At 42.3% G+C, this 12,242-nt stretch overlaps 2 protein-coding genes across 6 annotated transcripts in view; both read left to right on the plus strand.

Moving 5' to 3' along the window:
• The window catches only part of TMEFF1 (transmembrane protein with EGF like and two follistatin like domains 1), a 96,211-nt gene extending 92,491 nt beyond the window's left edge, over window positions 1-3,720 (plus strand). For all 5 annotated transcript variants that reach the window (XM_081920072.1, XM_081920073.1, XM_081920071.1 and 2 more), the window contains one exon: window positions 2,367-3,720. In XM_081920072.1, the coding sequence (XP_081776198.1) occupies window positions 2,367-2,451 (85 nt within the window). In that variant the 3' untranslated portion in view covers window positions 2,452-3,720. The remainder of the gene's footprint in view (window positions 1-2,366) is intronic.
• Window positions 3,721-3,849: 129 nt separating this feature from the next.
• Window positions 3,850-11,981, plus strand: CAVIN4 (caveolae associated protein 4). The gene is made up of 2 exons (XM_081920075.1): window positions 3,850-4,677; window positions 9,822-11,981. Exons 1-2 carry the CDS (start codon window positions 4,264-4,266, stop codon window positions 10,473-10,475), a joined length of 1,068 nt encoding a protein of 355 aa, XP_081776201.1. The 5' UTR covers window positions 3,850-4,263; the 3' UTR covers window positions 10,476-11,981.
• Window positions 11,982-12,242: the final 261 nt, after the last annotated feature.

The raw sequence follows: 12,242 nt of genomic DNA on the forward strand, positions 1-12,242 counted from the left end.
CCCCGTTATTGAAATCAACATGATATCAAGTCAGTAGAAGAGTTGCAGCTAGGCAGAAACGCACCTACCCACCCGCCATTTAAGATTTGGCTGGAACTTGTAGTTCTTAATACCATATGAGGAGTGGACTGCATTCTGGGAGCAAAGCCAAAATGGGCTAGTATAAAAAAATGAAATGCAGAGAGTTTGGAAAACCTTCGGAAGTGCATACCCGCTGCTGAGTAAAATGGGATAACATCATGCTTGCTGCTGCACTCTGCTGAAATCCTGAGTGCTTGGCTCTAATGAGGCAGCCCACGAGTCCTGGAGCAAGCAGTGCTGAGTTGCTTTTTCAGAGGATTAGAGGTAAAAGGTTTAGATGTATTTTGCAGCCTGATCATACAGAAGTCAGTAAGTACATGTCTTCGATCTTGACATCAAGACTAAAACATGAGTCCAGAAAGACTCCAGTAATAGTACCTGTGTAGGTACATCATAGGTAGGTTTTCTCAGACCACGTTTATGAGCCCACTGAAAAGATGTAGCTTAGTCCCAAGTAAACTGCACCTAGGAATACAGCCTTAGTCTGTCATATTTGACTCGGCTTCTCATAGGTTATTGTATTTTAGTGTTTTGTTGGAAGCCGTCCAGAGTGGCTGGGGGGACCCAGCCCGATGGGCGGGGTATAAATTTATTTATTTTTATTATTATTATTATTATTATTATTATTATTATTATTATTATTATTATTATTATTATTATTATACCGGCCTTTAGGTTTCTTAATCCGGCACAACATGTCAGCCACATATGGTTATCAAGGGAGAAAGGATATTTTGTCAAGCTTCTGTGCTGATAATCATGGTTAAAATGTGTTCAGCATGATTCATAGAGGCTTGTTGGCTAAGAGATGCTTGATTTTTTCATCCCTCAAAAGTTTTGTTTGCCCTCATTCTGAATGGCCCCGTCCTCTTTCCCCAGCTGTTAATTTTGGGCTTGGGCGAGTCAGAGGCAAATGGTGCTGCCCACATTAGTCTCTTCAGTCAGAGGGCCAAGGAATTGGTATGCCTTAGGTAGGGCAATATTTCCAAATAGCCAAGAGACCATTTTAATCTTGGTGCATCAAGCTCAGTGCCATTAGTGGAACAATGTTGTATATGTTAAATAGAATTCGGTAGCTTTGCAGCTGAACCATGACTACAGTTTTCTTTGGCAAAATGGTAACCTCTGCTCAGCCACCCTACCGTGTGGGTTATTGTGAGAGGAAAAGGGGAACACCCTCTTTATGTCACCCAGAGTTCCTTGAAGGAAGGGTGGACTAATGGAATAAATATATACGCAACTTCTATCACAGCCAACTTAGGCCATGGCCTTAAGCCTACATCAGACTACAAATGGGTTGTAGCATCTTCTGAGTTAAACTGGAACTGCTTTTTGGATTGAGATGAAGGAATTAAGACAGGTTTTCTTGTAGGGGAAAGCGGCCATTTAACCCATTTACGATTAATGTTACAGTGTGCGTATTTTGCCATATTAGCTATGGTACCTTTCGTACTGGAATTTAAAATGTAGGGTATGATTTGCTTCTGAGAACCTGGGCAGCTGCTGTGGGTTATCACTGTACTAGGCCATATCGAGACCAGATGACAATTTTTCAGTTTCTGTATAAGATTCCTCCCATGTGACTGCAAGGGTCCCTATTTTCCAGGGACAGTCCCGGGTTTACAGAAGCCATCCCAGTTTCTGATTTTATCGCAGAATGTCCTGCTTTTCTTCAGGACGTCCCTGTTCGTCAAAGAAATGTTGGAGGGTATGGCTCCCATGCGGCTAAATGTGCAGGTGGAAGCTGTTATGTATTGAAGTTCTCACCCTGGGCCAACAGGGGATACTGTAGATAGTTATGCAAATGAAGGATCGAAAGTGACGTTCAGTGATTGGATAATTTTAGAAAGTTGTTACAGTAACAAGGTACTGGAGCTCTATATAAGCAGGCTGACTGAGGCCTTCAGTTCAGTTCTGTTCCAGCTTACAAATAAAGAGCTGCTTTGGAGAAATTGCTGTGTCGTCTGCTATGTCAACCCACAACTTAACAGAAGCAGTCTGCAGTGTACAACTTGAAGCACAAGCTCCCTTTGCTTCAGCCAGAGCAGGGGCATGACAAACAGTGTGATTCTTAGTAGTGCCTCTGGTGTGTAAACCCCAAAGCGACAACACGTGTGGCTTTTGCAGCAGATGTCAATGATGGATGCTTCAGCCTTTAATGTTCTGGAGCCTTTTGTCTGTGAATTAATCGTGAAGTGGTCTTTTAAAATACACTCAGTTAATAAATCATTTCTCTTCTCCCACCCCACTCCCTCCCTCTTTCCTTTTTCTGCTTCCGGTAACAGGAAATGCCCAAAGAACAACAGAGGACGACGGCAGAAGCAAAATCTAGGCCACTTTACTTCAGATACGTCATCCAGAATGGTTTAGAGCAATTTTTATACCTGCAATGCCCATGTGATGTACAATTTTATTATCTTTTTTTAAAAGAATGGAAATATTTATTTCAGAGGCCTTATTTTTGGACATTTTTTTTTTAGCGTAGCTCTGTTTTGTTTTATTCCGAAAGCAGCTGACAGCAATGGACTGCTCTAGTAACTTCTCATTTCATGATTTGGAAGATACGGTAGTTTATTTCCTGTATTGTATCACATGGTTATAATAATAGACTTGTGCTTTACTTACGGAATGTAACATTTTTGGGACCCGAGACATTTCACCAATGGTTGTAGAAAAAGCAAAATGGATCCCATCCTGTTTCTTAGCAAACAAGGCATGACATAAGGGTAAAGATGTTTACAGCGTACTTTTCTTACAAGGAATTAGAAGACACTGTGTTTAAATACCGTAGATATTTAAATGTTTTTGAAAGTTAGTAACTGATTTTTTTAGACACTGCCAATCGCATGACTTGTGAAGATGTGTACTTGTGTGTAGTTGTTACATATTTATAACGGGTTGAATTCAGACTAATTCAGTTGCACTTAATTCTCATTGAAATCAGTGGAACAAGTTAGTCATAACGATTTCAGTGCAACTAATTTAGTCTAGATCCAGCCCAATATGTATGGACTGGGTCAAAGCAACACCGTCTTCATAAATATTTGACACTTTATTTTTAAATTGTAAAATAATGATGATTATGATAATAATATACATTTCTGAATTTGAAAGCTTGCCCAGTAGAGCAAAGGGCATTTGCCCTGCAGAAACAGGTCTTGGTAGACTTGTGTATTTTTTATTTTTTTTTAAGTTATGTTTAATAAGCAAACTCACATGATTGGGATTAAGCCTGTGTTGGTCACTATTTAAACTGCTTTCATACTTATTACAGTTTTCTAAAGAGGATACCTGTTTTCACATCAACAAATAAAATTGTATAGTCTTTGTGATTAAAATGCAAAAAGAAAAAAAAATTAAATACCATAAAAGATTTGAGCTCTTGTCTAGAATACTTTTCAAGAGCTAAGAATGTGTCTCATGCAAATAAAGTCTGCTGGTTGTAGTTATTATATTAATAGGATGTTAGTAGTTGTTTGGAAGATCCAGAGCTAAAATGTAACTAGGGTGTGTTCCAGCTGTTCAACATGTAGTTTTAGGCTTTCCAATTCTGCATGTAGGATTTAATAATTTGTTCAATAAAAAGGCTTTCAATATTTGAACTGGAAAGAAATGTCAATACAATGTTTTCCCACGATATTTAATCTGTTCTGAGTCTGTTTATTCTTTACTGGAAGCTTTGGAAGATAGTGGCAGCACTTTTTCATTTCAGTTGTCCAAAGGCCATTGGAAAACATTGAATGCCCTCCCGTCACCTGCACCCAAGAAAAGAGCTTAATTAAAACAAAAGCAACAGTGGATTTTAACAGCATGCCGGTTCATTCTTTGGCTTAATTAATAAGTTGCTTAACTATTCCTGGATTAACTCGAGAAAGTTGATTGGTAGAGATATGTGATTCTTGGAACGTATGTTCCTTCCCCAACTTTGCTTCCTAATTTTAGAGGTTTCATGTTGCATACAGAAAGCACTTGAACAATCCTGCGAGGCTGTTTTGTGGTTATAAATATTTGACAAGTCTCCTGGGCTGAAGTTTCAGACCCTGCTTTTGAACATCCCCTAAAACCAGCTGTCGAGCAACCTCCTTGCTCCAGTGCCAGAATTGCCCCGCTGGAGTTGGAGCTGCAGCTGCCGTGAGGCGTTTATATTACAGCTCCTGTAGAGTGATCCGAAGAGGGGACGGTATGGATCACCGCGAAGCCACCTTGGAGGCGGATAAAATCCACCAGAATCGCCTGCCCAGCGTCCCGGACGACGACGACGAGGAACAAGATGCCGCCTTTACCATTGTCAGAGTCCTGGACAAAGTGGCGACCATTGTGGACAGTGTGCAGGCCAGTCAGAAACGCATTGAAGAGAGGCACAGAGAAATGGAGGATGCCATCAAGACCATTCAGATAGACATTCTGAAGCTCGCTCAGGCCCACAACAACACCGGCTACACAGTCAACAAGCTGCTGGAGAAAACCCGCAAAGTGAGCGCTCGTGTCAAAGAGGTGCGGGCACGTATCGAGAAGCAGAACGCGAATGTGCAGAAGGTGGAGGCCAAGCAAGAGGAAATGCTGCGGAAAAACAAGTTTCGTGTTGTCATTTACCAGGTAAACAGGGTTTGGGGTTTTGCTTTAATTGCAATCGCTTCTGCTGCATTCATCACTGTTTCTGACATCCTTGTTGGTTGTTTAACAAACCAGAGGGAGGTAAAAGCAGCCTTTCCGATATCAAGGGTGTGTGATATGCTTTTGATTTATTTAATTTTTAGAAAAATTGATTTCTGCCTCTGAACGTGTTGCAGTATGAATCTGCCAGTGGCAAAGCACTCGGTCTATTATTAGTGTCAAGAGGTTTCTCCGGCAGCCAGCATAAGATTAACTGTAGATCAGCAAGGACTATTTGTTGCCTCTGTGAAAGGCAATCTGGGCTGGCGCTTGGGCATCTTGACAGAGTATTCCATGCTTGACTGTCATCCCTGTTATTTTTCCAAAGAATTAACGAGAGTGCTAAAGCTCTGAATTTCTCTGCACAAAGTAGTCCTTCCATTAATTGTGCTTTCAAAAAAGCTGATTTATATTTTGCTTACTGGTTGCTGGACCTTATTGTTAAGTTGTGATCCCCCCAGCTCAGAGATTTACTTCTAAGCTCTTCCTGGGGTGACTCTTTTGCATATCATTCTCAGGATTTCTTTGGAATTGCTGATCTCAAAATGACTTACCCCAAGAATAGCTTGAAGTGGAAAGGAATGAAAAGTTATTGTGCTGAATGAAGGTGTTTGATGCATACAGAAATATTTCATGTACCAAGTGTGCCCAAATGACTAGTTTTTGCGCTCAGATGCAGGGGCACAGAAGTGATCTTTCATGCATCTGCAATGCTGTGTTTAAGAGATGTTCAGGATCCTCAATATGGGCACCCAGGATTGAGAATATTTAGCATCTAGCCATTAGAACGTCAGTTTTCTTCCTTGTAAAAGCAGCCTTTGATGGGAAAATCTAGATTTGCCAGGCTGTTAGGGTTCAGATTGTGAAAAGTGATTGACACTTAAATAATTTCTTGCATGTGAATGGCTTCTTTAAAGATACTTAGTCCCATCGATTTCAGTGCCAGAGTTAAATACTGTGTTAATTCTCTTTCATTGAAATCAGCGGGGCCAAAAAGTGATTAACTTTGACAGGACCAAGCCTGTGGTTCCCAAAAAATTCTCTGAGGCCTATTTCCAAGGAAATAAATTTGCAAAGTGCACATATTTGGATGCAAAATTTCCTTTATCACCCTGTACAACTGCTTCTCCCTATGGATTAAATGGTAGTTCACTATTACAAAAAATATATATCTTTTGAAATTATCCATTCACATTACAGCTTATTGCAGACTCTAGTCATTTCTATACACACAAGTTCAGCAAAAACTACAGGTACTTGGAAATATATTTGTAGAACATTAGGCAAAAAATGAAGTGTGAATTTTCTAGTCTAGTAGTTACTACTGAACTTATAAAGTTAGTAGCTCTACACCCCTGTGGCATGTCTCTTCTGTGAGGTGCAAGTATCCACTGATGTTCGGAGACCAAGAGCAACCTTTACTATATTAGTACATGGCGAATGTGCAGCATGCTCACTGGACAGGATGGTCTATGTGCCTAGCTATGGCACAGAGTCAAGCCTGCTGCATCCCTGCCTTCCGCTAAACTTGGCAACATAACTCTAAAGCATGGGGCACTGATGGGGAGAGCGCTGCATGCTACTTATAGCACACACTAGCTGTGGGTAGCTTTCAAGCCAACTTCAGAGCATGGGTCCCGAGGCTGGCTTGTTTAAACAAACCATAGTTGACATTAAAGTCCATTAAGGTTTCAGAAGACACACTAGACTGTGGCAGAAGTGAACTCCTTGCAGCTACCCTAGAGCTCTTTGCAGCTACCCCAGAGGAGGAGTGGTGGGCATAGCTCAGGTGTTTAAAGAGCTGTGCTGATGATGCCAAGGTTGCAGGTTCAATCCCTGTACGGGACAGCTGCAGATTTCTGCATTGCAAGGGGTTGGACTATATGATGGGGCACTATGCAAGTGTCTGGCACATTCTTGACACACTAAACTATGGCTTAGTGTCACATGAAAATGAGGCCTGTGTATAATCCTGCTGAGATCTCAGATGAGATGATCTGGATTCTACCAACTACGATATTTTTGCAAATATTCTCAAAATTAATGGCAGGCAATTCATTGGGGGCGCTTGCTTCCCTATTCCACCCCCTGAGCGGTAGATTGTGCCTGTGGAGAATGAAATGTTCTCTCTAGAAAAAAAAAACAGCTGCTTGGCCGGCGGCCAGAAATTTGGGTTGGGCCCATAGCTCAGTTGCCAAGCACATGCTTTGCATAGGAAGATCCCAGGTTAGAGGTCTGGGGTGGAAAGGGTCTCAAGTATCAGAGCTGACTGTGAAAAACCTCCCACCCTAGATCCTAGGGAGCTATTGCCAGTTGGAGAATAGTAGCCTGTGAACAAGGTGCCAAGTGCTTGTTGTCGTTCATCTCCGGCAGTTTTGCCATCACTGGCCAGAACACCAGAAAGCTGCAGTTTTCCCAAGCAATTGCATAGAATTCTGCCTGCACATTTCCCCTTTGATCTATTTATGTAATGTAAAGGGAACAGAGACTTACAAATATGACAATTGGACATTCGGGGAAAGCACTTCAGAGATCCTTGAGAGAGAGAATCCTCCCTCCCTCCCTTAAATGTGCTATATATACCGTATTTTCGCCCCATAGGACGCACCGGCCCATAGGACGCACCTAGGTTTTTTTTGGGGGGGGGAATACAGGAAAAAAATATATTTCCCCCCCAGGTGCGCTGCGCTAATCCTGAAGCTTGGGGCATGCGGAGTTCAGCGGGCCCCAAGCTTCTGGGTGCTGGCAAGGTCTCCGCTAGTCATGGGAGAGCTGGGTCTCCCATGGCTAGAGGATAGCTTCCTGAAGCCTGGAGAGCGAGAGGGGTCGGTGCGCACCGACCCCCCTCGCTCTCCAGGCTTCAGCGAAAGCCTGCATTTGCCTCATAGGACGCACACACATTTCCCCTTCATTTTTGGAGGGGGGAAAGTGCGTCTTATAGGGTGAAAAATACGGTATGTGAGTGAATGGTTTATCTATCTATGCAATTTCTTTACTGTGGTGAGGGATTCTGATAGTGGTTCAGTCACTGCAGGACTTTGGGGCAGATGTTTGGGTGGCCCATGCAGCAGAATGCTATCTAAAGAGTTCCCTTCCCTTAAACCATTACAGCCAGTCTAAAATTTCCCAACTTTACCACTGGGTTTTGATAGGATCAAAACTTTAAAGTTTCATTTACTCCAAAGGGAAATTTACAGGGCACGCCTATGTGTACCTGGAACTAGATTCTCCTACTCCTTAGGAAGTCTCGATAGGATTGCACTGTGCATGTTCTGACTCTTCCTCTCTATATTTTTTTCTTTGTTTCTACACAGCGACTTGACATCTTTGTTCTTTAGTATTCCATGCAATGGTTAGGACTTCGTTAGTTTCATTTATGTTTTAGAGCATTTTTTAAATAGTGTGCACCTAACTGCCATAACATGTTGATGTGGCAATCGGGTGTTCAGTCACAAATACCAGCCAGAAAGCTGGAATTAGCTGTGTCAACTTGGTTGAGCAGCCAGCCAGGTTTTTTGGCTATACAATGTGTGAAATGGCCCTTTGCTATGTTTATAACATAACATTTTCCCTCAGTCATGTTTAGATAAAATCAAACTACATTGAGAAATCAAATATGCTTATGTGATTATTGATCAAATGTGATCAGTAATCACAGACTATGCCGTGGGATTGTTTTTTTTAGCCAAATGGTTATACAAACAGTCAAGTTTGTGAATGACACCTCATCCGCTCCCTCACAGTCCGAAAGGAGTATCCAGCATTCTCTTTTTACCTCTTAGCTGATGCTGCACCCAGATCCTGCAGTCTATTCAGATGTTTTTCATGCCATCTGCAGCAAGGCAGGGCCCTGGAATGTGCAAAAGTCAACAGGGTGGCTTCTCTGTTTTGCACTGGAGGCCTGGAGTGACTTTAGCATTAGCAAAAAAGGACAGGAGCAAAATCGGTGCATGGCATTTACTAAAACTGGGATGGGCACACAGGAATTTTTTGAATAGCTTATTCCATTGCACACTGCCATAGCTGCCAAGGTGGTCCTTGGAGACCAAAAGGCGGAGTATCAAAATTTTAATAATAATGATGATGTACCACCTTTTCCCCTGACACTCAAGGCAGCTTACAGATAAAAATAATAGCAGCTAAAAACATTGGAGGGGCGAAGCATTCATTAAAAAACAAATAAACTTTGATAAATTATACACACAAACTTATAAAAGTAAAAAATACAAATAATTACAATAAAAACAGCATGACACCAGCCCTTTCATTAAAAGCAGTCTGTTCCTGTTGGGTCAAGAAAGTCCCTCCTCTACAAGGAAGGAGCTAGTCAAATTTCTGGCAGCAGCCACCAAGAAGGCCCTCTCCCACTTCCCCTGCAAGCATAAATGAAATATTGGTGCTATGTCTAATATATTCAGTTTACTTGATGAATAGATTGTCATCAAAAATAACCCCACCAGCCTCTACCTACTTTACCCTTCTAAGGCTTTGCTGCTCTGCTTGCATTTTTGAGCCACTGAACCCACTAGGTGTGATTAGACATGCTGCTCTGTTGTACTATGTGTGACCTAACCATGGTTTACCAAATGATCGATTCTTTGGACCGATTCTCCTAGCCATGGTTGAGTGTGACAGTGACACTCTTAAATGTCTGTAAGAGACTAACCAGGAATTTGGCTCGTGCCCAAGAGGAGGATAGGAGTTGAAGATGGCAGAAAACATGCGATGCCATGGTCCACTCCTTAGCGATCATCAGTGTTATATCTGCCTGGTCCAAGGGAGAAAAAAAAAACAAACCTAATGCCTTTTTTGGGCTGGGGGGGCAGGGAGCTAGCATAGGAGGCAGCACAGAAGATAAAACAATGATACGTAATGAACATAGGAAGCTTATACTGAGTCTATTGTCTACACTGGCTGGCTTTGGCTATCCAGAGATTGAATCTGGCATCTTCTGCCTGCCAAGCCCTTCTGAGGTATATTTTGTTTTGGTGCAGCAATTGCTAAGGAGCTGGCCATCTGGAAGCACCTTTCTATCTTTCCTCCCTCAACAATAAGCCCTTTTTGACACATTGTGCTTTCACTTGCAGGAGGACATTCCGTGCCCATTGTCTCTGTCAGTTATCAAAGACCGGACACAAGGGGAAAACCTAGCAGATGCCTTCTGCCCACCTGACGATCTTTCTTCCGATGAGGAGTATTACATAGAAGAAAGCAAAGCAGCCCGGTTTAAGAAGTCAGGCATGAGACGTATCAACAATATAAAGAAGGCCTTCTCAAGAGAGAACCTCCAGAAGACAAGGCAAAATTTTGGCAAGAGGGTGGACAGGCTCCGAACTAGAATAGTGACACCAGAGAGGAGAGAGCGAATAAGGCAGTCAGGAGAGAGGCTGAGGCAAACTGGGATAAGATTTAAGAAAAACATATCCAATGCAGCACCAACCAAGGAGACCTTCAAGAAGAAGAAGAAACCTAAAGAGCAGGCAGTGGCTGAAGGTCAAGATGGAACCCCAGAGGCTACTGGCGATACAACAACAACAGCTGATAGTGGGGATGCCGAGCCAGTCTCTGAAGAAATTTCCTACACAGAGGTGATAACCAAAGTGAAGAAAGACAAAGGTGGTGGATCAAAAGGCCCTTCTCAGGCCGAAGAGAAGATAGTGATTACTCCTGAAAAAATAGTGCTCAAGCAGGAGGCAAAAGATGAGGATGTCCTTCTATTGGATCTGAAGCAATCTGCCTAAATAGCAAATCCCTGTCTCCTGTGGTAGGGAAGGAGCAATCCCTTCAACTTGGGTAGGTGTAGAAGAGCGGTTTTCAGACTTCCTTCAATTAGCCCTTCTGAACTGATTTGCCTGCTGATGAAACCTTGGAGAAAACCTTGGCTCTTTGCAGAAGATTCTGGGGCATGTTCAAGAGCACACTCCATTCATTTGGGGTGCCACATGAAACGAGGGCATGTTGTAGGACACATACAAAACTTCCCCAGCATGATAAATGATGGCAGACAAGCTCTCCTTCAAGAGCTTTGTCCTTGGTTGTCACAAATGTTTCTACTGAGGAATCCCTGATAAACTCTCAAGGAACACCACGCCGTCCAGGAACATAGTTTGGAAACCACTATTTGAGATAGGTGTGTGTTGTTTAAATTACTGGTATGTGAGGAAAATATATCAATATGTATATACTGTTTTTTTGTTTATAAGCAATGGATCATCATCTGATGTAACCCTGTAGAAACGAGGAACTGATCTCCTTTGATGTATATACATAAATGCCGTTTATCTTAACAGGTATTACTAATGGGAGGCATCTTAATGGCATCAGTTCCTTCATTAGTCTTCTGTATCTGTATTTTATGCACAATGACAACCAAACAGTGCAAATCTAATTAAATGACTCATTACTCAGGCAGACTCTTCCACCAAGGGGCAGGGGTGGGAGAAAATGAGTTCAGTAACAGGTAACTTGCTTTTCTCGAAGGCTACAGTTGAACGATTAAATTCTTTTCATCCTAAGCAGAAATGCTAGACGAAGGTTGTTCTAGAAAAGCTGTAGCAAATTTGGTTGGTTGTTGGACTATAGTCCGAGAGAGCCATCTGTGGCAATGGAAAGGCTATGAGGAATCTACCAGGGATGCGAAAGGGAATTCAGTGATATTGGCAAGACACTGGAAGAAAGCAGAGACCTGGTCAAAAATAGTGGCCGCAGGCCTCATTTTCTCAGGAGGTAACATTGTGGAGAAATAGCTAAATGGGACCTTCATGTTTGGAGGCCTTGGGCACCAGAGCTGGGACAAACAACCACTAAAGACTGGGGTTGCCCTCTGGTCTTGCATGTGGTCTTCCCAGAAACATCTGGTTAACCTCTGTAGGAAACAGGATGTTGGGTTAGATCAACTGTTAGTTCAGCCCATCTCTAGTGTGTGGATTTTATGTGATTCAACTTGGTAGGTAGGTAGAACAAAGGATTCAGGGAAATAATAGTGAGGTGAGGTGAAGATTCCTGAAAAAGAATATTGGACTTAAATTCAGAAGTGTGAATATGCCAAACCTGCCCATGGCTATCATTTGCTGTAATATCCCCTGCCGCCCCCGCCCCCTAAACATGTATGAAACACCTTGTCATGGTTCTTATTTTCCATTCAAATTGGAATCCCTTTGTCTATCCAGTGGGCACTGAAGCAGCATGGCTCCTTAAACATTTGTGGTTGCTGGATTCCGTACTTCTAAATAAATATATTTACAAAAGGGACTGATTATTTTCGTGTCAAAGCATGTATCCCTAAAGACTTTGCCTACCTGCAAAAGATCACCCTTTGGAAATGAGAGTTCCTTGATTTTGCCCAGTTTTGTGGTTCCAACATTGACTACACTCCAAGCCTTAAAAAAAGACAACACCAAATCTACATCGAGCAACAATGTATTGTGTGACCTGTGGTTGGCAGCTTTTGTTGTTGCCATGATTGCTGCTAGTTTTTAGGAGGGGGGGCAGTGAGCTATTTAAACTAC

The sequence above is a fragment of the Podarcis melisellensis genome (assembly GCF_964234715.1).
Source record: "Podarcis melisellensis genome assembly, chromosome: 7".
Classification (NCBI taxonomy): Eukaryota; Metazoa; Chordata; class Lepidosauria; order Squamata; family Lacertidae; genus Podarcis; species Podarcis melisellensis.

What these genes read in the sequence shown, in the direction of transcription:
- CAVIN4 (XM_081920075.1), top strand. Translation starts at nt 4,264, where the DNA reads ATGGATCACCGCGAAGCCACCTTGGAGGCGGATAAAATCCACCAGAAT. An exon ending in TTCGTGTTGTCATTTACCAG is followed by an intron (nt 4,678 to 9,821) that starts GTAAACAGGGTT and finishes TTTCACTTGCAG; the next exon opens with GAGGACATTCCGTGCCCATT.